We start from the raw sequence: 27294 nt of genomic DNA on the forward strand, positions 1-27294 counted from the left end.
CTCCCTGATTTCAAACAAGTATAACATGTAACTTTATTGTAATAATTTTTCACAGTTATTAGCTTCAGATGCAGGATTTCATTCAGTTTCATGTGGCATAAGGTAGCATTAAAGGCACTCAATGTGCTTCCCTGTGGTTGCTCGGCAAACATCGATGCTATAGTCCAGTTTGGTCCAGACACTCTGCAGCATATCTGGTGTTATGCAAACTGCTACAGTGATCGAAATTTTCAGCTCCTCCAGGGTTGCAGGTAGTGGTTGTACCTAACCTGTGCTCTTCACATGCCCCCAAAGAAAGAAGTCACAAACAGTTATGTCTGGTGACCTCTTCAAATTTAATAATTTGAAAATTTACTTTGTTAATTTACTTAGTGTTTAAATGTGTATTGATTCTGGCCTGTCAAAGTATAATTACTCAACAGGGAGCAACGAGCGCAGTCCATTTTCTCGTAAACGCCGCGGCAGCGTGGGTGGAGGATCTCTCAAGGCTGGTGCTTGTGGCAGTGGCAGTAGTCCCAAGCTATCTCCACACCACTCTTCTAGTGACCACTCTCATCCCTCTCACAATCACCACCATGATCACCATCATGCCCATCATTCGCCTCACCCAGGACTTGGTAGGCGACTCACACGCTCCTTGTCAGAGTCGAGCCTCATAGTGAGGAGGCGGCCTGAAAGAGTTCGTTCACATGGTAAGTGATGTATTTGTATGCCTTTTGTGTTAATGTTTTTTAATTATTTGTACAGCAAATAATTATTTGGTGTCTTATTTTGCTTTCTGAACCAATAAATATTTCCAGGTTGGGCTTGGGCATGCAGCGGGCATATGTGAGTGTATTAGGAGTGAATGGAGATGAATTTTTTGGGACTTGACGAACTGTTGGAGTGTTGAGCAGGGTGATATTTTGTGAAGGAATTCAGGGAAACTGGTTAGCTGGACTTTAGTCCTGGAGGTGGGAAATACAATGCCTGCACTGTAAAGGAAGGATTTGGGATATTGGCTGTTAGGATTGACATCTAAACTGTTGTATCTGGGTTCCTCTGCAAAGACAGTGGTTATATGTGAATAATGGTGAAAGTGTTTATTTTTTGGGTCACCCTGCTTCGGTGGGAGATGGCCGACATGTTGAAAAAAAAAAATTATTGAATGTATTAACCTTTAAACTGTCCAAACGTAGATCTACGTTTGCATGCGTATTGCTCCAAACGAAGATCAACATTTTATTTTTCATTCTTTTGAATTTGGCACAATAGGCTTGAGTCGCCTAGACATGAAAGAATGGGTCTGTGCACTCGGTGTGTGCACTATTAAAAAAATCTGGGAGCACTTAGTACCTTGTGGTAGCACTAGTTCAATTGAGCACCAGCTAGAGCAAATAGCATGGCAAACACTAGGGATTCACTGATGCCATGTTGCATTAACACTCCCATTTTAAGAGGAAAGTAAAAATAGGTTAGATAAATACATGAGTGAGTGTACATGTTTATAGAGGGGCCACAGATATATCAGATCACTTTATAGTTGTAGCTACACTGAGAGTAAAAGGTAGATGGGATACAAGGGGAATAGAAGCATCAGGGAAGAGAGAGGTGAACGTTTATAAACTAAAAGAGGAGGCAGTTAGGGTAAGATATAAACAGCTATTGGAGGATAGATGGGCTAATGAGAGCATAGGCAATGGGGTCGAAGAGGTATGGGGTAGGCTTAAAAATGTAGTGTTAGAGTGTTCAGCAGAAGTTTGTGGTTACAGGAAAGTGGGTGTGGGAGGGAAGAGGAGCGATTGGTGGAATGATGATATAAAGAGAGTAGTAAGGGAGAAAAAGTTAGCATATGAGAAGTTTTTACAAAGTAGAAGTGATGCAAGGAGCAAAGAGTATATGGAGAAAAAGAGAGAGGTTAAGAGAGTGGTGAAGCAATGTAAAAAGAGAGCAAATGAGAGAGTGGGTGAGATGTTATCAACAAATTTTGTTGAAAATAAGAAAAAGTTTTGGAGTGAGATTAACAAGTTAAGGAAGCCTAGAGAACAAATGGATTTGTCAGTTAAAAATAGGAGAGGAGAGTTATTAAATGGAGAGTTAGAGGTATTGGGAAGATGGAGGGAATATTTTGAGGAATTGTTAAATGTTGATGAAGATAGGGAAGCTGTGATTTCGTGTATAGGGCAAGGAGGAATAACATCTTGTAGGAGTGAGGAAGAGCCAGTTGTGAGTGTGGGGGAAGTTCGTGAGGCAGTAAGTAAAATGAAAGGGGGTAAGGCAGCTGGGATTGATGGGATAAAGATAGAAATGTTAAAAGCAGGTGGGGATATAGTTTTGGAGTGGTTGGTGCAATTATTTAATAAATGTATGGAAGAAGGTAAGGTACCTAGGGATTGGCAGAGAGCATGCCAAAGGGGACAAAAGAGAGTGCAAAAATTATAGGGGGATAAGTCTGTTGAGTGTACCTGGTAAAGTGTATGGTAGAGTTATTATTGAAAGAATTAAGAGTAAGACGGAGAAAAGGATAGCAGATGAACAAGGAGGCTTTAGGAAAGGTAGGGGGTGTGTGCACCAGGTGTTTACAGTGAAACATATAAGTGAACAGTATTTAGATGAGGCTAAAGAGGTCTTTGTGGCATTTATGGATTTGGAAAAGAAGTATGACAGGGTGGATAGAGGGGCAATGTGGCAGATGTTGCAGGTGTATGGTGTAAGAGGTAGGTTACTGAAAGCAGTGAAGAGTTTTTACGAGGATAGTGAGGCTCAAGTTAGAGTATGTAGGAAAGAGGGAAATTATTTCCCAGTAGAAGTAGGCCTTAGACAAGGATGTGTGATGTCACCGTGGTTGTTTAATATATTTATAGATGGGGTTGTAAGAGAAGTGAATGCATGGGTCTTAGCAAGAGGCGTGGAGTTAAAAGATAAAGAATCACACATAAAGTGGGAGTTGTCACAGTTGGTCTTTGCTGATGACACTGTGCTCTTGAGAGATTCTGAAGAGAAGTTGCAGAGATTGGTGGATGAGTTTGGTAGGGTGTGCAAAAGAAGAAAATTAAAAGTGAATACAGGAAAGAGTAAGTTTATGAGGATAACAAAAAGATTAGGTGATGAAAGATTGGATATCAGATTGGAGGGAGAGAGTATGGAGGAGGTAAATGTATTCAGATATTTGGGAGTGGACATGTCAGCGGATGGGTCTATGAAAGATGAGGTGAATCATAGAATTGATGAGGGGGAAAGGGTGAGTGGTGCACTTAGGAGTCTGTGGAGACAAAGAACTTTGTCCTTGGAGGCAAAGAGGGGAATGTATGAGAGTATAGTTTTACCAACGCTCTTATATGGGTGTGAAGCATGGGTGATGAATGTTGCAGCGAGGAGAAAGCTGGAGGCAGTGGAGATGTCATGTCTGAGGGCAATGTGTGGTGTGAATATAATGCAGAGAATTCGTAGTTTGGAAGTTAGGAGGAGGTGCGGGATTACCAAAACTGTTGTCCAGAGGGCTGAGAAAGGGTTGTTGAGGTGGTTCGGACATGTAGAGAGAATGGAGCGAAACAGAGTGATTTCAAGAGTGTATCAGTCTATAGTGGAAGGAAGGCGGAGTAGGGGTCTGCCTAGGAAAGGTTTGAGGGAGGGGGTAAAGGAGGTTTTGTGTGCGAGGGGCTTGGACTTCCAGCAGGCATGCGTGAGCGTGTTTGATAGGAGTGAATGGAGACAAATGGTTTTTAATACTTGACGTGCTGTTGGAGTGTGAGCAAAGTAACATTTATGAAGGGGTTCAGGGAAACCGGCAGGCCGGACTTGAGTCCTGGAGATGGGAAGTACAGTGCCTGCACTCTGAAGGAGGGGTGTTAATGTTGCAGTTTAAAAACTGTAGTGTAAAGCACCCTTCTGGCAAGACAGTGATGGAGTGAATGATGGTGAAAGTTTTTCTTTTTCGGGCCACCCTGCCTTGGTGGGAATCGGCCAGTGTGATAATAAAAAAAATAATAATAAAAAATGAGTGAGTGTGGGTAGGCGTGAGTTGGACCTGACTAGCTTGTGCTACTAGGTCTGATGTCATGCTCCTTCCTTCAATGGATGTGACCTGACTAGGTGTGTCATTGGTCTGAGCCGGAGAGGGGGGGGCGGTGGTGACATGTACCTGACTTTGCAGTGTTTTTTGTATGTTTTTTAAAGTTGTATTTGTAATTCCTTGGTCTCATTTAATAGAATGGAAGATATACTACAGAAATAGAGATGATTTTGATTGGTTTTTAGTACTGGAAATAGCTTGAAACTGAGCTCAAAGTAGCAGAAATGTTAAATTTTGGCCGATGTTCAAGAGTAAACAAATGACCTCACAAGTCTAATATGACAGCTGGTGGGTTTGATATACATTCACAAATGTGGTGATATTATTTATACAATTATTACAGTATTGCATAACAATAAATCTTCTATTTTTTGGTTTGAATAAAAATTAATTGTGTGAATAAAAAATCAAAATGGAATTCATTTGTAAAGCCTGAAAACATAACTAATGAACAGAGGAAATGTTAGTTTAATGCCAGGAATGCCTGCATTGTTTGTTCTAGACCCTATTTTGAAATTGGAGTATTTTGAACTTTGCATTAAATTGGCCAAATTACCAATTTCCGGTCACTTTATTTTGTTGTTGAAACAGTTGACTTGGCGATTTCTTTTGGTCATTTGATAGAATAGAAGTAATACTAGTGAAATAGCTAAGAATTTGGTTGACTGGAATACTAAAATGGGAGTCAAAGTTGGCAAAATCGCTGATGCATAAATATTGCCGATATATCAAAATTCGCGAGAGCATAATTTCGTTAGTTTTACATCAAATTTCGTACTTTTTGTTTTATTACCTTCAGAAAGAGATTCTCTACCATTTCATAAGAAAAAGTAACAAAATTAGTTTTTGAAACTTCTTGGACCCTGGTGTGCACTTTGAAATTTGGCCTCTGGACCCTGAAAGGGTTAATGACCTTTATTTATTTATTTATTTATTTATTTATTTATTTATTTATTTATTTATTTATTTATTAATTTATGTCTTGGCAAATAGTACATTGAGATTATGTATTTACAATAATGGGTTGCAATGCAGAGAGAGCCTCTGTTATGCCTAGGCATTATTGGCCAACTTAACATTATTGGCTACTTAACACTAAGAATTATATCAAAGTTGTACAGTAGAATATTAATTATATCTTAATTGTACAGTAGATTATTAATTATAAGTGAATCTAATTTATATAAGACAAAAGATATATTCATATACAGTGGACCCCCGCATAACGATTTTAATCCGTGCAAGAGGGGTAATTGTTATGCGAAATAATCGGTATGTGAATGAATTTTCCCCATAAGAAATAATGGAAATAAAATTAATCCGTGCAAGACACCCAAAAGTATGAAAAAAAAAAATTTTTACCACATGAAATATACATTTTCCCACACACAAAGAGAAGGATACATGCACAATAGTAGAGTAGTACATGCACAGTATATATTGTGCATGTACTAGTCTACTAAATGAAGAATAAATGACACTTACCTTTATTGAAGATGCAGCAATGACTGTTGAGACACTGTGTCCTGGGAGTGCCTTTTCCTCCTGAGTACTGTAGGTCCTGTTTGGTATTTTCTTCCAGAACATGCCTTATCACACTGTGTATGCCACTACGATTCTTAAATCTCTCAAACCAACCTTTGCTGGCTTTAAATTCACCAATATGAGCACTAGTTCCAGGCATTTTTCCCTGTTCACCTGGGTGTTAGTCGACTGGTGTGGGTTGCATCCTGGGTGTTATTCGACTTGTGTGGGTTGCATCCTGGGAGACAAGATTAAGGACCCCAATGGAAATAAGTTAGACAGTCTTCGATGACACTGACTTTTTTGGGTTATCCTGGGTGGCAAATCCTCTGGGGTTAATTATTTCTTGGTATTCTCAATAAGCCACACCAACAACGGTGCTACAGCAGCAGCAGCAGCAGCTGACGGTGGTACAGCAGCAACAGACGATGCTACAGCAGCAGCAGACGATGCTACAGCAGCAACAGACGATGTTACAGCAGCAGCAGACGATGCTACAGCAGCAGCAGCAGCTGACGGTGGTACAGCAGCAACAGACGATGCTACAGCAGCAACAGACGATGTTACAGCAGCAGCAGACGATGCTACAGCAGCAGCAGCAGCTGACGGTGGTACAGCAGCAACAGACGACGCTACAGCAGCAACAGACGATGTTACAGCAGCAGCAGACGATGCTACAGCAGCAGCAGCAGCTGACAGTGCAGCAGCAGCAGCAGCTGTACCACCAATAGTAGCGATGGTTGATTGGGGTTTATTATACAACCTGGCCAGCTCGGAGACACGCACTCCACTTTCATGCTTATCAATGATCTTTTTCTTCATCTCTATTGTAATTCTCACCCTTATTGCTGTAGGGTTGGCACTAGAAGCTTTCTTGGGGCCCATGGTCACTTATTTTCCAGAAAAAGCACCGAAAACACTGTAATAATACGAAATATTCCGATTGTATGCTTGGATGTTACCGCGGAGGCTGGCTGGTAAACAATGCCACCGGCGGAACATGTGAGCGTGGCTCAGGCCGCACATTGGACGCGTCTCGGACGAAAATCGGTGAGCGGGTTTTTAAGCGGTATGTGAGGCAAAATTTTGGCGATTAAAGCAAGCAGTATGCGGATTAATCGCTATGTGATGCCATCGGTATGCGGGGTCCACTGTATTCAAAAATGCTTTTTGTGAAAACAATGATTCAATTATATTCCTGTCGACAATGGATAAAAGGTTCAAAAGTAATTGTTGAAATTATGATATTGGAATACATAATTGAGTATGTGAGTGCTGAGTATTTAGCACTGATGAAGGAATTACAAGTGACATGAGCAAATTTGCTGATTCAAAAATAGGCCGTATGATTCATTCTGAGGAGGATACCAATGAACTCCAAGAGGATTTGGACAAATTAATGTCTTGGTCTGAAAAATGGCAGATGAAGTTCAGTGTGGACAAGTGTAAAGTACTAGTCTTTGATAATGAAAAAAACCCTTGAAGTTATAAACTAGGTGAAGTAGAGCTTGATCATACAGAATGTGAAAAAGACTTGGGAGTCATGGTAAGCAGAGTCTAAAGCCAAGACAGCAATGCCTGTGTGCAGTAAGGCTAACAGATTACTAGGATTTAAAGGTGTAGAATTAGGGGGATATGATCGAGGTGTATTAATGGAAAACAGGAATAAATAAAGGGGATGTAAATAGTGTGCTGAAAATTTCCAACCAAGACAGGACTTGCAGCAATGGTTTCAAGTTGGAAAAATTCAGATTCAGGAAGGATATAGGAAAGCATTGGTTTGGTAATAGAGTTGTGGATGAGTGGAACAAGCTCCCAAGTACAGTTATTGAGGCTAAAACGTTGTGTAGTTTTAAAAATAGGTTAGATAAATACATGAGTGGGTGTGGGTGGGTGTGAGTTGGACCTGACTAGCTTGTGCTGCTGGATCTGGTACAGTGCTCCATCCTTGAGTGGGGATGACCAGACTGGGTGGGTCATTGGTCTAATCCGGGGGGGGGAACACATGGACCTGCTCCACATGGGTCAGTAGGCCTGTTGCAGTGTTCCTTCTTTCTTATGTTCTTCTTATGTTCTTAAATAACAAGAAGTGCAAAAGTTATTTTACAGCTCTGTGCATCACTAGTGAGGCTTCATTTGGATTATGCCACTCAGTTTTGGTTTCCTTACTACAGGATGGATATAGACTCATTGGAGAACATACAGAGAAGAATGACTAAAAATTATTTACTGTATAAATAATGACTAAAAATTATTTACTGTATAAGAAATCTCCCATATGAAGATAGACTTGATTCTCCACTCTCTGGAGAGACATAGAATGAGGGGAGATATCATCGAAGTGTATAAGTGGATGATGGGCATAAACAATGGTGATATTAATAAAGTACTGAGAGTGTTGATCCAGGTAAAAACCAGAAATAATGGATTTAAGTTGGATAAATTTAAATTAAAAAAAGATGTAGGTAAGTACTGGTTTTCGAACAGAGTTGTGGATGCTTGGAACAATCTTCTGAGTAGGGTGATAGAGGCTAGGACTTTGGGTAGCTTTAAAAGTAGATTGGACAAATATATGAGTGGGAGGGGCTGGGTTTGATTGGTGTCATTGGGTATGGGAGTAAATTCTGGGTAGCTTTGGGTAGGGGTGGTTTTGATAAGGACCTGCCTTATATGGGCCAGTAGGCCTTTTGCAGTGTTCCTCCATTCTTATGTTCTTATAATAAGGGCAATGTGTGGTGTAAGTACTTTGCAGAGAATTCGTAGTGCGGAAATTAGGAGGAGGTGTGGAGTTACTAAAAGTATTAGTCAGAAGGCTGAAGAGGGGTTGTTGAGGTGGTTTAGTCATTTAGAGAGAATGGAACAAAGTAGAATGACTTGGAGAGCATATACTGTAAATCTGTAGGGGAAGGAAGGTGGGGTAGGGGATGCCCTTAATAAGGTTAGAGGGAGGGGGAGTAAAGGAGGTTTTGTGGGTGAGGGGCTTGGACTTCCAGCAAGTGTGCATGAGCGTGTCAGGAGTGAATGGAGATGAACGATTTTTGGGACCTGACAAGCTGTTGGAGTGTGTGCAGGGTAATATTTTGTGAAGGGATTCAAGGAAACCGGTTAGCCAGACTTGAATCCTGGAGATGGGAAGTACAATGCCTGCACTTTAACCCTTAAACTGTCCAAATGTAGATCTACGTTTGCACGCCTAGCACTCCAAACGTAGATCAGTGTTTTATTTTTCATTCCTTCAAATTTAGTACAATAGGCTTGAGTCGCCCAGACATGAAAGAATGGGTCTGTGCACTCAGTGCGTGTAATATTAAAAAAATTTGGGAGCACTTAGTACCTTGTGGGAGCACCAGTTAAATTGAGCACCAGCTAGAGCAAATAGCATGGCAAACACTAGGGAATCACTGATGCCATGTCACATTAACACTTCCATTTTAAGAGGAAAGTAAAAATAGGTTAGATAAATACATGAGTGAGTGTGGGTGGGTGTGAGTTGGACCTGACCAGCTTGTGCTACTAGGTCTGATGTCATGCTCCTTCCTTCAGTGGATGTGACCTGACTAGGTGGGTCATTGGTCTAAGCCGGAGGGGGGAAGGGTGACATGTACCTGCCTTGCATGGGCCAGTAGGCCTGCTGCAGTGTTCTTTCTTATGTTCTTATGTATTCGGCAGGCTGGCCGGCTGGCTGGCTTTGGCTGTCTGTCTATCTATATCTCTGTATCTGTCTCTGTCTGTCTATTTATGTCTCTCTCACATGCACACATAAGTACAGTTATTATACATAGTGTAAATTACCTAAGATAACCCAAAAATTCCAGCAAAGATAGACAGACAGATAGACAGACTGACAGACAGACAGAGAGGCATAAATAGACAGAGAGACAAGACATGTTTGTGTGTGACAGTGATAACAAATACAGAGAGGATTAGCTGGAGCAGTGGGCATTTATCAGATGTCACTTGGCTGTCAACAGCATAGGGATGCCTTTCATAACACCATGCTTCAAGGTATACGCCAGGGTATCTAAAACATTGCTGGGACCTATAAATGCTTTGTATATATTTCTAGACAATAGTAAATAACCCAAGCAGGTGTAAATGTTCACCTGTCAATGTGATTGTGACTATTTGAGCACAATTTCCATACCTAATATTAATGTCAGAACAAAGATTGGTTATGAAATTACAAGAACTATTATAAATTGTAATAATCAGAACATGGAAAAATATATAAATTAAAATAAAAACGAGAAAAAAAGGTATATCGGCAACACTTCTGCAAGCAGCAGGAGTTGATGTTGCCATCAGGTGAGCATCCAGAGCAAACTTCATGTCTTATATCTCGGTAAGTACTGACCCTAAATTTTTTTTTTTTAACCCTTAAACGGTCCAAAGAGATTGACGTTCAAATTCATAGTGCTACAAAAGTAGATCTACTTTTTTTTACATATTTTCAAATATAACCAAAAAAATGTAGATAAAAGTTTTTTTTACACGTTTTCAAATGTAAAACAAAAAAGAAGATCTACATTTTTTTACATACTTTCAGATGTTGAAAAAACGTATATATACGTTTGGATCGTTTAAGGGTTAATCCTATAACATGTAGAAAAATGTGCTCTCCATTTTAAGAGTAAAAAAAATTGTTTTTCAAAATATTCGGAGCACCACACAAGTGAACGTAGATCTACGTTTGGACAGTTTAAGTGTTAAAAGAGGGTTTGGGATATTGGCAGTTTGGAGGAACATTTTAACTGTCATATCTGAGTGCCTCTGCAAAGACAGTGATTATGTATGAGTGATGGTGATAGTGTTGAATGATGATGAAAGTTTTTTGTTTCTTTTTGGGTCACCCTGCCTCAGTGGGAAACAACCGATGCATTAAAAAAAAAAAAAACTATATTTCAGCATGATACATGTTTGTACAAAGGAGTATAACAATTGAGTGTACATACCAAAAGCCCCTTTATATGCTGAACATTTTGGGCAACCTTAAGACTAACTTAAGATTAACCCTTTCAGGGTCCAGAGGCCAAATTTCAAAGTGTGCACCAGGGTCCAAGAATTTTCAAAAAATAATTTTGTTATTTTTTTCTTTTGAAACGGTAGAGAATCTTTTTCTGAAGGTAATAAAACAAAAAGTATGAAATTTGATGGAAAATTGACGAAATTATGCTCTCGCGAATTTTGATGTGTCGGCGATATTTACGCATCGGCGATTTTGCCGACTTTGACTCCCATTTTAGGCCAATTACAGTATTCCAGTCAACCAAATTCTTAGCTATTTCACTAGTATTACTTCTATTCTATCGATTGAGCACAAGAAATCGCTAAGTCAACTGTTTGAACATCAAAATAAAGTGACCGGAAATTGGTAATTTGGCCAATTTAATGCAAAGTTCAAAATATTCCAATTTCAAAATAGGGTCCAGAATAAACAATGCAGGCATTCCTGGCACTAAACTAACATTTCCTCTGTTCATTAGTTACATTTTCAGGCTTTACAAATGAATTCCATTTTTATTTTTTATTCACATAATGAATTTTTATTCAAACCAAAAAATAGAAGATTTATTGTTATGCAATACTCTAATAATTGTATAAATAATATCACCACATTTGTGAATGTATATTAGACCCACCAGCTGTCATATATTAGACTTGTGAGGTCATTTGTTTACTCTTGAACATTTGCAAAAATGTAACATTTCTGTTACTTTGAGCTCAGTTTCAAGCCATTTCCAGTAATAAAACCAATCAAAATCATCTCTGTTTCTGTAGTATATTTTCCATTCTATCAAATGAGACCAAGAAATTGCAAATATAACTATAAAAAACCTACGAAATAACACTGTAAAGTCGCTGTTTTAATAAAAAGTTACGGTCTCAGTTTTTTTTCTCTCATTATGCACTGTGTGCTGCAGGATTTGTTTTATGTGGTGCACACATACCATATAGATGTATTCTCTCATATCTAGGCTCAAATTTACTGCTCACAGCTTATCAGAGTGAGCTGAACTCATGGTGTAGATCTACGGTTTGGACCCTGAATGTAAAGCCGTAGATCTATTGCACGGACCCTGAAAGGGTTAATAAGGCAACAACAGTGCAGTAAATTTGTTCATATGGTCATTAGGCAAGTTTACAATGAATACAAGAGAATTGAATATTCTATTTGTTCATGCTATTTGTCTTTAACCCTTTCAGGTTACAAGCTGTAGATCTACACCTTGTCCACGGAGTCCAAGAATTAAAAAAAAAAATTACCTTATGAAATGGTAGAGAATCTTTTTCTGAAGGTAATAAAACAAAAAAATATGAAATTTGGTGGAAAACTGATGAAATTACACTATCGCAAATGTTGCTCTGTCAGCGATATTTACACATCGGCAATTTTGCCCACTTTGACTCCTATTTTAGACCAATTGCAATATTCCAGTCAACCAAATTCTTAGCTATTTTGTTAATATTACTTCCATTTTATCGATTGAGCACATGAAACTGCCCAATCAACTATTTCAACTACCCAATAAAGTGATCAGAAATTGGTAATTTTGCCAATTTCACACAAAGTTCAGAATATTCTAATTTCAAAACAGCATCCAGAATAAACAGTGCAGGCATTCCTGGCACTAAACCCTTTGACTGTCGCGGTCGTATATGTACGTCATGGGAGATACCGTGTTTGATGTATCTATACGCATAAATTCTAGCGGCTTCAAATCAAGCGGGAGAGGGCTGGTAGGCCTACACGAGAGAGAATGGGTCTCAGTGGTCGGTGTGCACCCTGTGAAAAAAATCTGGGATTCAGTGGTGCATTGTGGGAACGCCATCTTGGTAGTCCATTTTCACCATGCCTCGCGGTAAGAAGTTCCTTACTCCTCAGCGGATTGGAGGTCTTTTGTTCCCAAGTGATAGCTCAAACAGTGATCATAGTGTCAGTGAAAGTGAATTCCCTGGTTTTGAAGCGGGTGTGACCGAGAAAATTACCCAGGATAACATAATTAGTGATGAAAACCCAGATGACCCACAACCATCCACCTCTGGTGCTGGGCCGGCTCGTTCATGTTCACCTGTACCAGGACGAAAGAGGAAACTATTTGCCCGTGTACAAGACTCGGATGTGAGCAGTGTAAGTGATAGTGATAGTGATTTCAAGGTTATTGAAAGCACTTCTAGTTGTGACAGTGAGGGTGAATATTCCCCAGTGAAGCGGCAGTATATACGACGTCGCATGCGGTCTGGTAGTGTGCCATATGCTCTTCCAAGAGGAAGGAGTACATCTCGGAGCACATCCCGTGGCCCTACACCATGTCCTGATAGTGAAGATGACGATATTGTTACGATGGGTATAAATGATGTGAGTGAGGCAGCAGGCGGTGGTGGTGATAGTGACGGTGGCATGAGTCATGTGACACCAGCAGCGGGCCATGCTAGTGCCCGCGCTGCTGACTCTGCACAACTAAAACCAGCCTCGGCCGACCCCACACTCTCACAACCACAACCACAACCTGCACAACCACAACGACATTACAATATCCAGAACGCACCAGCTGACCGCATCTGGGATTGGCAGCAAGATGACGAGTTTGTTCCCAATCCCCATGACTTTGATGGAGGACAAAGTGGAATACGGCCATCATGTACACTTGGGAACAATCCCACTGAACTGGAATGCTTTTAGTTGTTCTTCGATGAACCCCTAATGGACATTATTGTTAGGGAAAGCAATACATACTATGAGTACACCATGGCAAACACTATTCTGTCACCAAGATCACGCCTACACCAGTGGAAGGACACAACTGTGGCAGAGATGTATCTGTTCTTTGCCACAATAATGCTTATGCCACATGTGTATAAGCATAGTGTCAACACATACTGGGCGACAGACCGCCTGATTTCAACCTCTGCTTTCAGTGACATTATACCAGTGAATAGATTTGTGTTACTGTTACGTATGTTACACTTTTCAGACAAAACCAGGCCTGACAGAAGCGACAGGTTATATAAGATCAGACGTGTGTTTATGTACCTGAAACAAAAGTGCTGTATGTATTTTTATCCCTTCAGGAAGCTTGTTATTGACGAGTCTTTGATTTTGTTCAAAGGAAGACTCTCATTCAAGCAGTATATACCAAGCAAGAGGAAACGCTTTGGTATAAAGTTATTTGTTCTGTGTGATTGCAAAACTGGTCTGGTTTTGGATATAATTGTGTACACTGGCGGTAAAACAATGGAAGATACCAGGAAGTTACTGGGTATCTCTGGTGATGTGGTTAGAACAATGATGGAGCCATATCTTGGTAAGGGGCATATTTTATATACTGACAACTGGTACACAAGCCCTATACTCAGTGATTTCTTGCGTATGAACATGACAGATGTGTGTGGCACAGTGCGTAGAAATCGTAAACATATGCCTAGGTTCGAAACTGGCAGTCGTAGAGGTGAAGTGCAGGTGTTTGCTGCCAATGACATCATGGCATTTCGGTGGCATGACAAACGTGATGTCACACTGCTGACATCAGTTCACCGACACGAAATGGTAGACACTGGCAAGCAGAATAGAGAGACCAATGAACCTATTGTAAAACCTGCAGCTGTGATGGATTACAACCCCAATATGCGCTTAGTGGACAAATGTGACATGCAGATTGGGTTTGCTGACTGTGTTCGCAAGAGTTATAAGTGGTACATAAAACTGTTTTTCCATCTTCTTGACATTTCCATGCTGAATGCTTATAATATGTATAAGTTGAAGACCAAGAACAAACCCAAATATGGTGAATTTTGTTTGTCAGTCATCAGACAAATAATATTCAAGTACCAAGAAACAACACCTGCAATAGACCAGCGCCCACGAAATTATCAACACATGTCCTCTCGTCTGAGGCCTGGTGATCACTACCCCATACCACTGCCAGCTACTACTGCCAAGAAAAATGCTCAGAAGAGGTGTTTTGTCTGTGGACATACCACAAAACGCCCACAAAAACGCAGAGACACTCGTTTTATGTGTGAGGAGTGTAAGACACCATTGTGCTTATACCCATGTTTCAAAGAATTCCACAAGCTGCAGCACTTCTAATAAAGTGTCCAGTGATTGTACATATGTATATATATTATAAAACAATCGTAATAAACATTTGTTTACATTGTTTGTTTGTGTAAACAAGTTTTAGCAACATTATAATGATACGAGTGTTTTTGCTATAATTGTGTTACATTCAACGAGTGTATATTTGAACATTGCACAATAATTTGGTCTCACAGGCCACAAAAGTTATGTGAAAAAATAAAATAGTGAAAAAAACAAGAAACCATCGAATACAAGTAAATAAAAGTTTACCGGGTGAGCGGCAGTCGCCGCTGTTGCCACCAGCAGATCAATTTCAGCAAACTTCAGGACTCTATATCTCGGTAAGTACTGATGGGAAAATTTTTTTTTGGGGACTAAAACAATCAGAAAAATAATCTTAACATTTTCATAAGAAAAAATAATTTTTTTTTTCGAATATTTTGCGACACCAGGAGACACTTCAGGATTGGGCCCTTCGACAGTCAAAGGGTAAAATAACATTTTCTCTGTTTATTAGTTATGTTTCCAGGCTTTACAGATGAATTCCATCTTGATCTTTTATTTACATAAAGAATTTTTATTCACACCAAAAAATAGATGAATTGCTCTTTGGCAATATTGTAAAAATTGTATAAACACTATCAGTGCATTTGTAAACATACATTAGGCCAACCAGTTGGCATATATTGGATGCATGGTGTGATTTGTTTACTCTTGAAAATCAGCAAAAATCAAACATTTCCGTTACTTTGAGCTCATTTACAAGCTATTTTCAGTACTAAAAACAATCAAAACCATCTCTATTTCTGTAACATATCTTCCATTCAATCAAATGAGACCAAGAAACTGTGAATACAAATATAATAACCACATGAAAGTACACTGTTGTTTTAATCCAAAAACACAGTTGCAGTTTTTTTTTTCTCATTATGTACTCTGTGCTTCAGAATTTTCTTCATATGGTGCAAACTTACCACATAGATGCATTTTCTCATATCTAGGCCCAAATTTACCGATCAGAGCTTATCTGAGTGAGCTGAGCTCATGGTGTAGATCTATGGCTTGGACCCTCAAAGGGTTAACCCATTGACTATCAAAACCTCAAAACCTGAAGCGTCTCCTGGTGTCGAAAAATATTCGAAATTTTTTTTTTCTTATGAAAATGTTAAGATTATTTTTCTGATTGTTTAACCCTTTCAGGGTCTGCCCCGTAGATCTACGGCTTTACATTCAGGGTCCAAACCGTAAATCTATGCCAAAATTCTAGCAGCGTCAAATTTAGCGCAAGAAGGCTCTTAGGCCTACATCTGAGAGAATGGGTCTGGGTGGTCAGTGTGCACACCATAGAAAATATCTGGACACCCGCATGGCATTGTGGGAACGCCGGCAAAGTAGCTTTGTTCATTGTGCCTGGCGGCAAGGAAGCTCTCACTCCCCACTCACTCTCCGGGTGAATTCTGACTCTCCTCTTCACAACTTACAGTTCTAAGACTGATGGAAGTGGAGATGAAGACGAATTCTACAGTTTTGAACCATATGATACCATTGTGCCATATGGTACAATGGTACCATATGGTACAATGGTACCATATGGTACAATGGTGCCATGTCATACAATGGTGTATGGTACAATGGTATTGTATGGTAGAGTGGTACCATATGGTACATTATACCATATGGTACAGGGACCCTAATGGAAATAAGTCTGTCTGACTTTTTTGGGTTATCCTAGGTTCTCCAAATATATGCTGCTAAGTATGATATTCTATGTAACTTTATTTGTGTATAACTAAATAAACTTACTTATGATGCCACATGCACTTGAGTAAATTTATTCAGGTGTACAGAAATACAATTACATAGATTAGCATACATAGCAGCATATGTATAAAATCCTAGGATAACCCAAAAAAGTCAGGGTGACTTATTTCCATAGTTATCCCTGTATCTGTACCATATGGTGTCCTGTACTGTTTGGTACTCTGTACCATATGGTACCCTGTGCCATATGGTACCCTGTGCCATATGGTACCCTGCACCATATGGTACCCTGCACTGCATGGTACCCTATACCATATAGTACAATGTACCATATGGTACCCTGTTCCATATGATACTGTGTACCATATGGTCAATAGGTTGAACATTAAAATGGTATAAAATACCAACAGGTTGTTAGGTAAGACACACATGCAACAGTTAGGTATCTTTATTTCGAAACGTTTCGCCTACACAGTAGGCTTCTTCAGTCGAGTACAGAAAAGTTGATAGAAGCAGAAGATACTTGAAGACGATGTAATCAGTCCATCACCCTTAAAGTTTTGAGGTGGTCAGTCCCTCAGTCTGGAGAAGTGCATTGTTCCATGGAATGAAACAATATGGGTCAATAGGTGTTTGTGGCATGAGACACCAGCCAAGACTGAGTGAGTGGCGACGCAAGCTAGCTACTGACTCCGCAGTTTCTGAGACAAAGTGTTGTCATCCCCCTCAAGGAACATGTCAAGTTCCTGTACACTTGTAAATATATAATAGAACATTACTAATATACAACATTTTTGCATATTTTTGTTGTAAACAACTATTGTAAACAAAATAATAATGAAAATATTAGTGTGTTTATTGTGTTGAATACAGCAGTACCACATGGTACAATGAACCATATGGTATCATTGTACTGTATGATACAATGTACCATATTGTACTATTGCATCATATTGTACCATATGGTACCATTACACCATATGGTACCATAAGGTACCATTGCACCATATGGTACCATGGTACCATTGTACCAAATGGTGCCATTGTACTGTATGGTACCATTGTATCATATGGTACCATTTATCATGTGCTATTGTACCATGTTGTACAATATGGTACCATTGTATCATATGGTGCCATTGTACCATATGGTACCATTGCACCATATGATACTATATGGTACCGTTGTATTCAACACAATAACCACACTAATATTTTCATCATTTTGTTTACAATAAACTTGTAAACAAGTTTTCTAAGCAGTATAATGATAAATTAGTGCAGGTATTGTGTTGAATACAATGAGTGTACACTTATACAATATACATTATACTGGTCTCACAGGCCACAAATGCTTTTAGAATAAGAAAAAATTAGAAAAGAAAAGAAAAAAAGTATAAAAAAACGTAAAATAAAAAAATGGGATTTTGCGGAAGTCACTGATGTTGCCGCCACCCGGTCATTTTGGGTCAACTTCCTGCCGCTGTATCTCGGTAAGTACTGATCAGATTTTTTTTTTTTGTCTTATTACCTTCACAAAAATATACTCTTTAATTCTGTAAGATTTTTTTTTCTTGGACACTGGAGCACCACTTCAGATTTTGGCCTTGGACCCTGAAGGGTTAACGTTAACCCTTTGACTGTTTCGGTCGTTTATATAAGTCTTACAAACCACCGTTTTTGGCGCATATATACTCATAAATTCTAGTGATTTCAAATCAAGCAGGAGAAAGATGGTAGGCCCACATGTGAGAGAATGGGTCTCTATGGTCAGTGTGCACCATATAAAAAGAATCCTGCAGCACACATTGCATAATGAGAAAAAAAAAACTCCGACCATTTTTTTAATTAGAATGCCGACTTTGTGGTCTATTTTCGTATAGTATTTATGGTTGTATTCTCGTTTTCTTGGTCTCATTTGATAGAATGAAACCAAGAAATAGAGGTGATTTTGATTGGTTTTACTATGAAAAGAACCTTGAAATGGAGCTCAAAGTAGGGGAAATGTTTGCTTTTTGCCGATGTTCAAAAGTAAACAAATGATGTCATTTTCCAATAAATGTCCAAGTAGCCATTCTAATATGCAGCCATGAATAGGTTGTCATTATTTATAGAATTATTACAATATTGCATTAGTCTGCATAACAGTAAATCTACACTATTTTTTGTTTGAATAAAAATTCAAAATAGAAAGCAAGAGTAATATCAGAGGGGCCTGGAGACATGACTGATGAACAAAGAAAATGTTATTTTAGAGTCACGAATGTCTGCATTGTTCATCCTGGACCCTATTTTGAAATTGTCATATTTTTTAATTTCCGTGAAATTTGTTGAAGATATTGGCCTTACCAGCTATGTTTAATTTATAAATTTAAATATGAACACTTAGCTGATAAAAGACAGTAAATCGTCTACGCAGCCGCCCCTGCAGACGAGGTCTAGAAGCTGTCGAAACCATCTCAACGTGGGCTGTCAAGAAATATAATTTGTAAGTATATAAATTACCCCTAGGGGGTGTTATGTCAGCATATTTCATACACTGGTGGCTGACAATATACCTACTTGTTTGGACTCAATGGTCCGCATATCACTGGGGTTTATGATAAGTTTCTAACTCACGACTTTATACTCAACTGCGCAGTCAATAGTAGTACATCATGAGTTAGAACACTTACCTGGGTATATGTATCTGACCCGTAATTATGCCCGGATATCCGTTGAGTTGATTGAAGAATAGTGTTCTTTGAAGAATGTCGCACTACACTCTGTTGGATCGCAACACTCGTTGTTACACTGTTCATCAATAATTGTTCACACAATATCACTAAGAAGTTGATCACACTTCTCTGTAAGTGTTTATCGTGTTTTGTGAGACACTTTGTCCACACTAACGCACAGATCAGTGTTCTTTGTTGGTTATCCTGGCGTCAGTGTCACTCGTAGTAGAGTCAAAGTTAATCTGAAAGACGCCACAGCGCTCCATGCCGTCACTGCCCCAGCACAAAAAAAAGCTGACCTAGTACTCCTTGCTTCCTTGCCACTTCCTCGATGAAGCAAAGCAGAATGTTTGATTCTTGCTGTCTTAAGCATAGACAACAATGTCCACTATTTTTACCATGGTAATAAAGTGGGAGCAGGATTTTCCTTAATTGTCCTGCTAAGTAAGAGATGTACTGTCTCTTATAAAAATACACTTTGCAACACCGCTGCAAGGAGCAGAGGTCACTTGACTACATCGCATAGCATCTGTGATCAATTACTCACCGTAGCAGTAAACAAGACGCTCGCCCCTTCTGAGAGGGCTTGGCCCCTCAGGGCTGAAAGGGGCTGAAAGGGCTGAAAGGGCTGAAGGGGGCTGATACCCCCCTCCTGGAGAAAATTTCTCCACAAAATTGGCCAAATTGCAAATTTCTGACCACGTTATTGGGTAGTTTTTTGTACTCAATCAATAGAAAAAATAGAGTTCTAAAGAAATATTCTATGAGTTTGGTCAACTGGAACAATGGAATTAGCCAAAAATAGGGCTCAAAGTGGGCGAAATCGCCGATTCGTAAATATCATGAGAGACTAATTCCGTCAGTTTTCCATCATATTTCGTTCTTTTGGTGTCATTACAATTGGGAAAAGATTCTCTATCATTTTATAAGATTTTTTTTTTTCGGAAATTTTGCGACACCAGGAGATGCCTCAGGATTTGGGATTGCGACAGTCAAGGGGTTAAAGCCCCCAAAATTTTTTTTGCAGTCAGTACTTACCGAGATATAGAGGCATAAATTTGGCAGAAAATGAGCCGCGTATGGCAACAGCGGCGAATGCCACTCACCCGGTAAACTTTTTTTTTACTCTTATTATTTTAATTATTTTATAGCTTTAGTAGGTTGGTAGACAGCAACCACCCAGGGAAGTACTACCGTCCTGCCAGATGACTGTGAAACAAAAACCTGTAACTGTTTTGCATGATGGTAGGATTGCTGGTTTCTTTTTCTGTCTCATAAACACGCTAAGATAACAGGGATATCTTGCTACTCCTACTTACACTTTGGTCACACTTCACAGACACGCACATGCATATATATATATACATACATCTAGGTTTTTCTCCTTTTTCTAAATAGCTCTTGTTCTTTTTTATTTCTTCTATTGTCCATGGGGAAGTGGAAAAGAATCTTTCCTCCGTAAGCCATGCGTGTCGTATGAGGCGACTAAAATGCCGGGAGCAATGGGCTAGTAACCCCTTCTCCTGTATACAATTACTAAAAAAGAGAAGAAGAAAAACTTTATAAAACTGGGTTGCTTAAATGTGCGTGGATGTAGTGCGGATGACAAGAAACAGATGATTGCTGATGTTATGAATGAAAAGAAGTTGGATGTCCTGGCCCTAAGCGAAACAAAGCTGAAGGGGGTAGGAGAGTTTCAGTGGGGGGAAATAAATGGGATTAAATCTGGAGTATCTGAGAGAGTTAGAGCAAAGGAAGGGGTAGCAGTAATGTTAAATGATCAGTTATGGAAGGAGAAAAGAGAATATGAATGTGTAAATTCAAGAATTATGTGGATTAAAGTAAAGGTTGGATGCGAGAAGTGGGTCATAATAAGCGTGTATGCACCTGGAGAAGAGAGGAATGCAGAGGAGAGAGAGAGATTTTGGGAGATGTTAAGTGAATGTATAGGAGCCTTTGAACCAAGTGAGAGAGTAATTGTGGTAGGGGACTTGAATGCTAAAGTAGGAGAAACTTTTAGAGAGGGTGTGGTAGGTAAGTTTGGGGTGCCAGGTGTAAATGATAATGGGAGCCCTTTGATTGAACTTTGTATAGAAAGGGGTTTAGTTATAGGTAATACATATTTTAAGAAAAAGAGGATAAATAAGTATACACGATATGATGTAGGGCGAAATGACAGTAGTTTGTTGGATTATGTATTGGTAGATAAAAGACTGTTGAGTAGACTTCAGGATGTACATGTTTATAGAGGGGCCACAGATATATCAGATCACTTTCTAGTTGTAGCTACACTGAGAGTAAAAGGTAGATGGGATACAAGGAGAATAGAAGCATCAGGGAAGAGAGAGGTGAAGGTTTATAAACTAAAAGAGGAGGCAGTTAGGGTAAGATATAAACAGCTATTGGAGGATAGATGGGCTAATGAGAGCATAGGCAATGGGGTCGAAGAGGTATGGGGTAGGTTTAAAAATGTAGTGTTAGAGTGTTCAGCAGAAGTTTGTGGTTACAGGAAAGTGGGTGCAGGAGGGAAGAGGAGCGATTGGTGGAATGATGATGTAAAGAGAGTAGTAAGGGAGAAAAAGTTAGCATATGAGAAGTTTTTACAAAGTAGAAGTGATGCAAGGAGGGAAGAGTATATGGAGAAAAAGGGAGAAGTTAAGAGAGTGGTGAAGCAATGTAAAAAGAGAGCAAATGAGAGAGTGGGTGAGATGTTATCAACAAATTTTGTTGAAAATAAGAAAAAGTTTTGGAGTGAGATTAACAAGTTAAGAAAGCCTAGAGAACAAATGGATTTGTCAGTTAAAAATAGGAGAGGAGAGTTATTAAATGGAGAGTTAGAGGTATTGGGAAGATGGAAGGAATATTTTGAGGAATTGTTAAATGTTGATGAAGATAGGGAAGCTGTGATTTCGTGTATAGGGCAAGGAGGAATAACATCTTGTAGGAGTGAGGAAGAGCCAGTTGTGAGTGTGGGGGAAGTTCGTGAGGCAGTAGGTAAAATGAAAGGGGGTAAGGCAGCCGGGATTGATGGGATAAAGATAGAAATGTTAAAAGCAGGTGGGGATATAGTTTTGGAGTGGTTGGTGCAATTATTTAATAAATGTATGGAAGAAGGTAAGGTACCTAGGGATTGGCAGAGAGCATGCATAGTTCCTTTGTATAAAGGCAAAGGGGATAAAAGAGAGTGCAAAAATTATAGGGGGATAAGTCTGTTGAGTGTACCTGGTAAAGTGTATGGTAGAGTTATAATTGAAAGAATTAAGAGTAAGACGGAGAATAGGATAGCAGATGAACAAGGAGGCTTTAGGAAAGGTAGGGGGTGTGTGGACCAGGTGTTTACAGTGAAACATATAAGTGAACAGTATTTAGATAAGGCTAAAGAGGTCTTTGTGGCATTTATGGATTTGGAAAAGGCGTATGACAGGGTGGATAGGGGGGCAATGTGGCAGATGTTGCAAGTGTATGGTGTAGGAGGTAGGTTACTGAAAGCAGTGAAGAGTTTTTACGAGGATAGTGAGGCTCAAGTTAGAGTATGTAGGAAAGAGGGAAATTTTTTCCCAGTAAAAGTAGGCCTTAGACAAGGATGTGTGATGTCACCGTGGTTGTTTAATATATTTATAGATGGGGTTGTAAGAGAAGTAAATGCGAGGGTCTTGGCAAGAGGCGTGGAGTTAAAAGATAAAGAATCACACACAAAGTGGGAGTTGTCACAGCTGCTCTTTGCTGATGACACTGTGCTCTTGGGAGATTCTGAAGAGAAGTTGCAGAGATTGGTGGATGAATTTGGTAGGGTGTGCAAAAGAAGAAAATTAAAGGTGAATACAGGAAAGAGTAAGGTTATGAGGATAACAAAAAGATTAGGTGATGAAAGATTGAATATCAGATTGGAGGGAGAGAGTATGGAGGAGGTGAACGTATTCAGATATTTGGGAGTGGACGTGTCAGCAGATGGGTCTATGAAAGATGAGGTGAATCATAGAATTGATGAGGGAAAAAGAGTGAGTGGTGCACTTAGGAGTCTGTGGAGACAAAGAACTTTGTCCTTGGAGGCAAAGAGGGGAATGTATGAGAGTATAGTTTTACCAACGCTCTTATATGGGTGTGAAGCGTGGGTGATGAATGTTGCAGCGAGGAGAAGGCTGGAGGCAGTGGAGATGTCATGTCTGAGGGCAATGTGTGGTGTGAATATAATGCAGAGAATTCGTAGTTTGGAAGTTAGGAGGAGGTGCGGGATTACCAAAACTGTTGTCCAGAGGGCTGAGGAAGGGTTGTTGAGGTGGTTCGGACATGTAGAGAGAATGGAGCGAAACAGAATGACTTCAAGAGTGTATCAGTCTGTAGTGGAAGGAAGGCGGGGTAGGGGTCGGCCTAGGAAGGGTTAGAGGGAGGGGGTAAAGGAGGTTTTGTGTGCGAGGGGCTTGGACTTCCAGCAGGCATGCGTGAGCGTGTTTGATAGGAGTGAATGGAGACAAATGGTTTTTAATACTTGACGTGCTGTTGGAGTGTGAGCAAAGTAACATTTATGAAGGGATTCAGGGAAACCGGCAGGCCGGACTTGAGTCCTGGAGATGGGAAGTACAGTGCCTGCACTCTGAAGGAGGGGTGTTAATGTTGCAGTTTAAAAACTGTAGTGTAAAGCACCCTTCTGGCAAGACAGTGATGGAGTGAATGATGGTGAAAGTTTTTCTTTTTCGGGCCACCCTGCCTTGGTGGGAATCGGCCGGTGTGATAATAAAATAAAAAAAATAGAATATTTACTTTTCCTTATTCTTAATTTTAACTATAGATTCACTATAAATCTTATGATAACAAGCATTGATCCTGATACCAACCTTTTATTGAATGACTTAAATGAATCAAACAGTAACTAATTACTACACATCAGAACAATCAGAGGCACTTCTCAGAGCCAACAACAGCATAACGATGACCTCATAGCATTACTAAATTCCCTGCATACCAGTATATCCATCATTACTCTCACCAAAACGTGGCTAAAGCCTGATACTACAGATGTTTATGCCATTCCTGGTTACACAGCCATACACAACTGTAGGCCAGATCAACAAGGGGGTGGCAGAGCTATATACTACTCAGACCAACTAGAATGTATCACTAATACTTGTACAAGGGATGAGCATGGGGAATATATAATAGCTAAATTCAAATCCAAATACCTACAAAAACCTCGCACAGTGATAAACATCTACAGAGTACCACAGTCAAACATTAGCCGATTTTGTGAAAACCTAGGAAGTATGATGACTGATGCACGCATGAATAAAGATCATTTACTACTCTCAGGTGACTTCAATATAAATCTCCTGCAAGACCAGGACCCACACGTTACTGAATTCACAAACACTATGAGTAACTGCATGTTGCTACCAACAGTAACAAAACCTACAAGAATTACAGAGACTAGTGTTTCCCTACTAGACCACATCTGGACCAACACCATATCCCCTTTAAAATCAAGCATAATCACAGATAATACCACAGATCACTACCCTACCTTCCTCATAACAAATCTTGGCAGATTACCTCAAGACACTACTAAAGTCACTTTCAGACTTCACAATGAGGCAGCCATTAACCCTTAAACGGTCCAAACGTATATATATGTTCACGCTCGTAGCGCCCCAAACGTATATATACGTTTTCTTTGTCATTTATTCAACATTGCCACGATAAGCCTGAGTCACCTAGACATGAGAGAATGGGTGTGCGCACTCACTGTGTGCCATGTTAAAAGAATTGGGGATGCCTGGGTACCATATGCTCTTTTTTCCTTTTAAAAAAAAAGATTTTTTTTTTCTCAAAAAATTTGGGGCACTACGCGAGTGAACGTATATATACGTTTGGACCGTTTAAGCGTTAATAACTTCACAGCAGCAGTGACAAACATTGACTGGCACACTGAGCTAGAAATCTATACAGATATTGACGAATGTATTAATAATTTTCTAAAAAGACCCAATACCTCTATAACAAGCACTGCCTCAAAAAAACTAAACAGATGACAACTGAGAGACTGAACAGTCCCTGGCTAACACCCAGCATCCTCAAATCCATAAATACAAAGCACCTATACAAAAAACAGTACAGAATGGGTCACATAACCAGAGACCAAACAAAACGTTACTCGTCAGTCCTAACCAGCCTGATAAGAAGGGCTAAAAAATTGTATTATGAGACTTACGAGGTGACATAAAAAAGACCTGGAAAACCCTATCAGAAATTCTATAAACAAAAAAGATATCACGAAATAGCGAAATTGAATTAACAAAACCAGATGAACCCCAACTCCCACCAATTGAAACGGCAAACAGACTCAATAATTTCTTCTCCACTATAAGAAAAAACCTTGCCAATAAAATCCCAAGCTCAGATACCCCACCCAGTGACTACCTCTCTGGCAACTACTCGAACACACTGTTCCTAGCTCCGACTAACCCTACTGAAGTCTCCCTTATTATCAACACACTAAAACACAAGACAGGACATTTAAATATCTTACCACCCCTTATATACAAAAAAGTGTCACAAGTGCTATCATCAATCATTGCAACACTCTTTAACAAATACATAGAATCCTCTACCTTCCCTACAGTCCTCAAAATAGCAAGGGTCACACCGATCCATAAAGGTGGAGACCAAACAGACTTGAATAACTAAAGGCCAATATTCAACTTACACCCTCTCTCTAAAATCTTCAAAAAATTAGTTCATAAGCGAATCTATTCCTACGTCATCTCCCACAACATACTCAACCCATGTCAGTTTGGGTTCAGACCTAATAAAAATACTAACGATGCTATTATACACATGCTAGAATACATATACACTGCAGTAGAGAAAAAAGAAGTCCCACTTGGGATCTTCATTGACTTAGGTAAAGCTTTTGATACAGTTGACCATGACTTGCTCGATATAAAATTGTTGCACTTTGGTATAAGAGGGCACTCCCTCAATTACCTAAAGTCTTACCTCAGCAAGAGAAGTTAGTATGTGTACACAAACGGGGCAAACTCTTCCGCACAGCCAATTAAAGTTGGTGTCCCACAGGGAAGTGTCCTGGGCCTTCTTCTCTTTCTCATATACATAAATGACCTACCAAATGCATCACAACTACTCAGACCCACACTATTTGCAGATGAGACTACATACGTCTTCTCTCACCCGAGCCCAGTCACGCTAGCCAATACTGTAAATACCGAATTACAGAAAATATCTACCTGGATGAGGACTAACAAACTTACTCTAAACATTGACAAAACCTATCTCATTCAGTTTGGTAACAGAGCTACAGACGTCCCTCTTAACATAATGATAAATGGATCACCTATCACAAAACTCACAGAGGGAAAATTCATAGGAATCCACCTTGATAATAGACTCAGATTTCAAACACATATACATGTACAACAAATTTCCAAAAAAATTTCCAAGACTGTAGGCATACTATCGAAGATACGGTACTATGTTCCACAGTCAGCCCTCCTGGCCTTATATCACTCACTTATTTACCCCTATCTCACCTATGGAATTTGTGCATGGGGCTCAACAAAAATAAACCATCTCAGACCATTAATTACCCAACAAAAGACTGCAGTCAGAATGATAACAAATTCCCACTACAGGCAGCACACTCCACCAATATTCGAAACTCTAAACCTACTCACCATACAAAACATCCATACTTATTACTGCACCTACTACATACATAGAACACTTAACTCTGATATAAACCCTCCCCTCAAATGTCTAATTACCAACCTCAACAGAACACATGACCATAACACAAGGCACAGATCACTCTTTGATGTTCCTCGTGTCCACCTCGCGCTATGCAAAAACTCAATGCACATAAAAGGCCCTAAAATCTGGAATTCATTACCTGTGAATATAAAAGAAACACTGTTTATAAATTCAAGTCTCTTCTCAAAAATCACTTAGTCACCCACAACTAAATAAATATTGAATAATTGTATCGCATAAATGTTTCTCATTATTGTATCTCATAAATGTCTAACCTGTGACCCAATCAAACTTTGTTATTTTTTTAGTTACATTACCTAACAGAATACTCCATTCTATTGAATGCACAGCAACACAGTAAATGACCATATGACCTGTCTTTGTAATACTCATTTGTGCTA

The 27294-nt window shown here is 39.5% G+C and overlaps 1 protein-coding gene across 1 annotated transcript in view; it reads left to right on the forward strand.

The window, feature by feature from the left end:
- The window catches only part of LOC128703704 (ral GTPase-activating protein subunit alpha-1), a 271349-nt gene that overhangs the window by 238373 nt on the left and 5682 nt on the right, over positions 1-27294 (forward strand). The window contains exon 15 of the mRNA XM_070086908.1: positions 423-692. Coding sequence (XP_069943009.1) covers positions 423-692 — 270 coding nt within the window. The remainder of the gene's footprint in view (positions 1-422; positions 693-27294) is intronic.

The sequence above is a fragment of the Cherax quadricarinatus genome, chromosome 20 (assembly GCF_038502225.1).
Source record: "Cherax quadricarinatus isolate ZL_2023a chromosome 20, ASM3850222v1, whole genome shotgun sequence".
NCBI classification, from domain to species: domain Eukaryota; kingdom Metazoa; phylum Arthropoda; class Malacostraca; order Decapoda; family Parastacidae; genus Cherax; species Cherax quadricarinatus.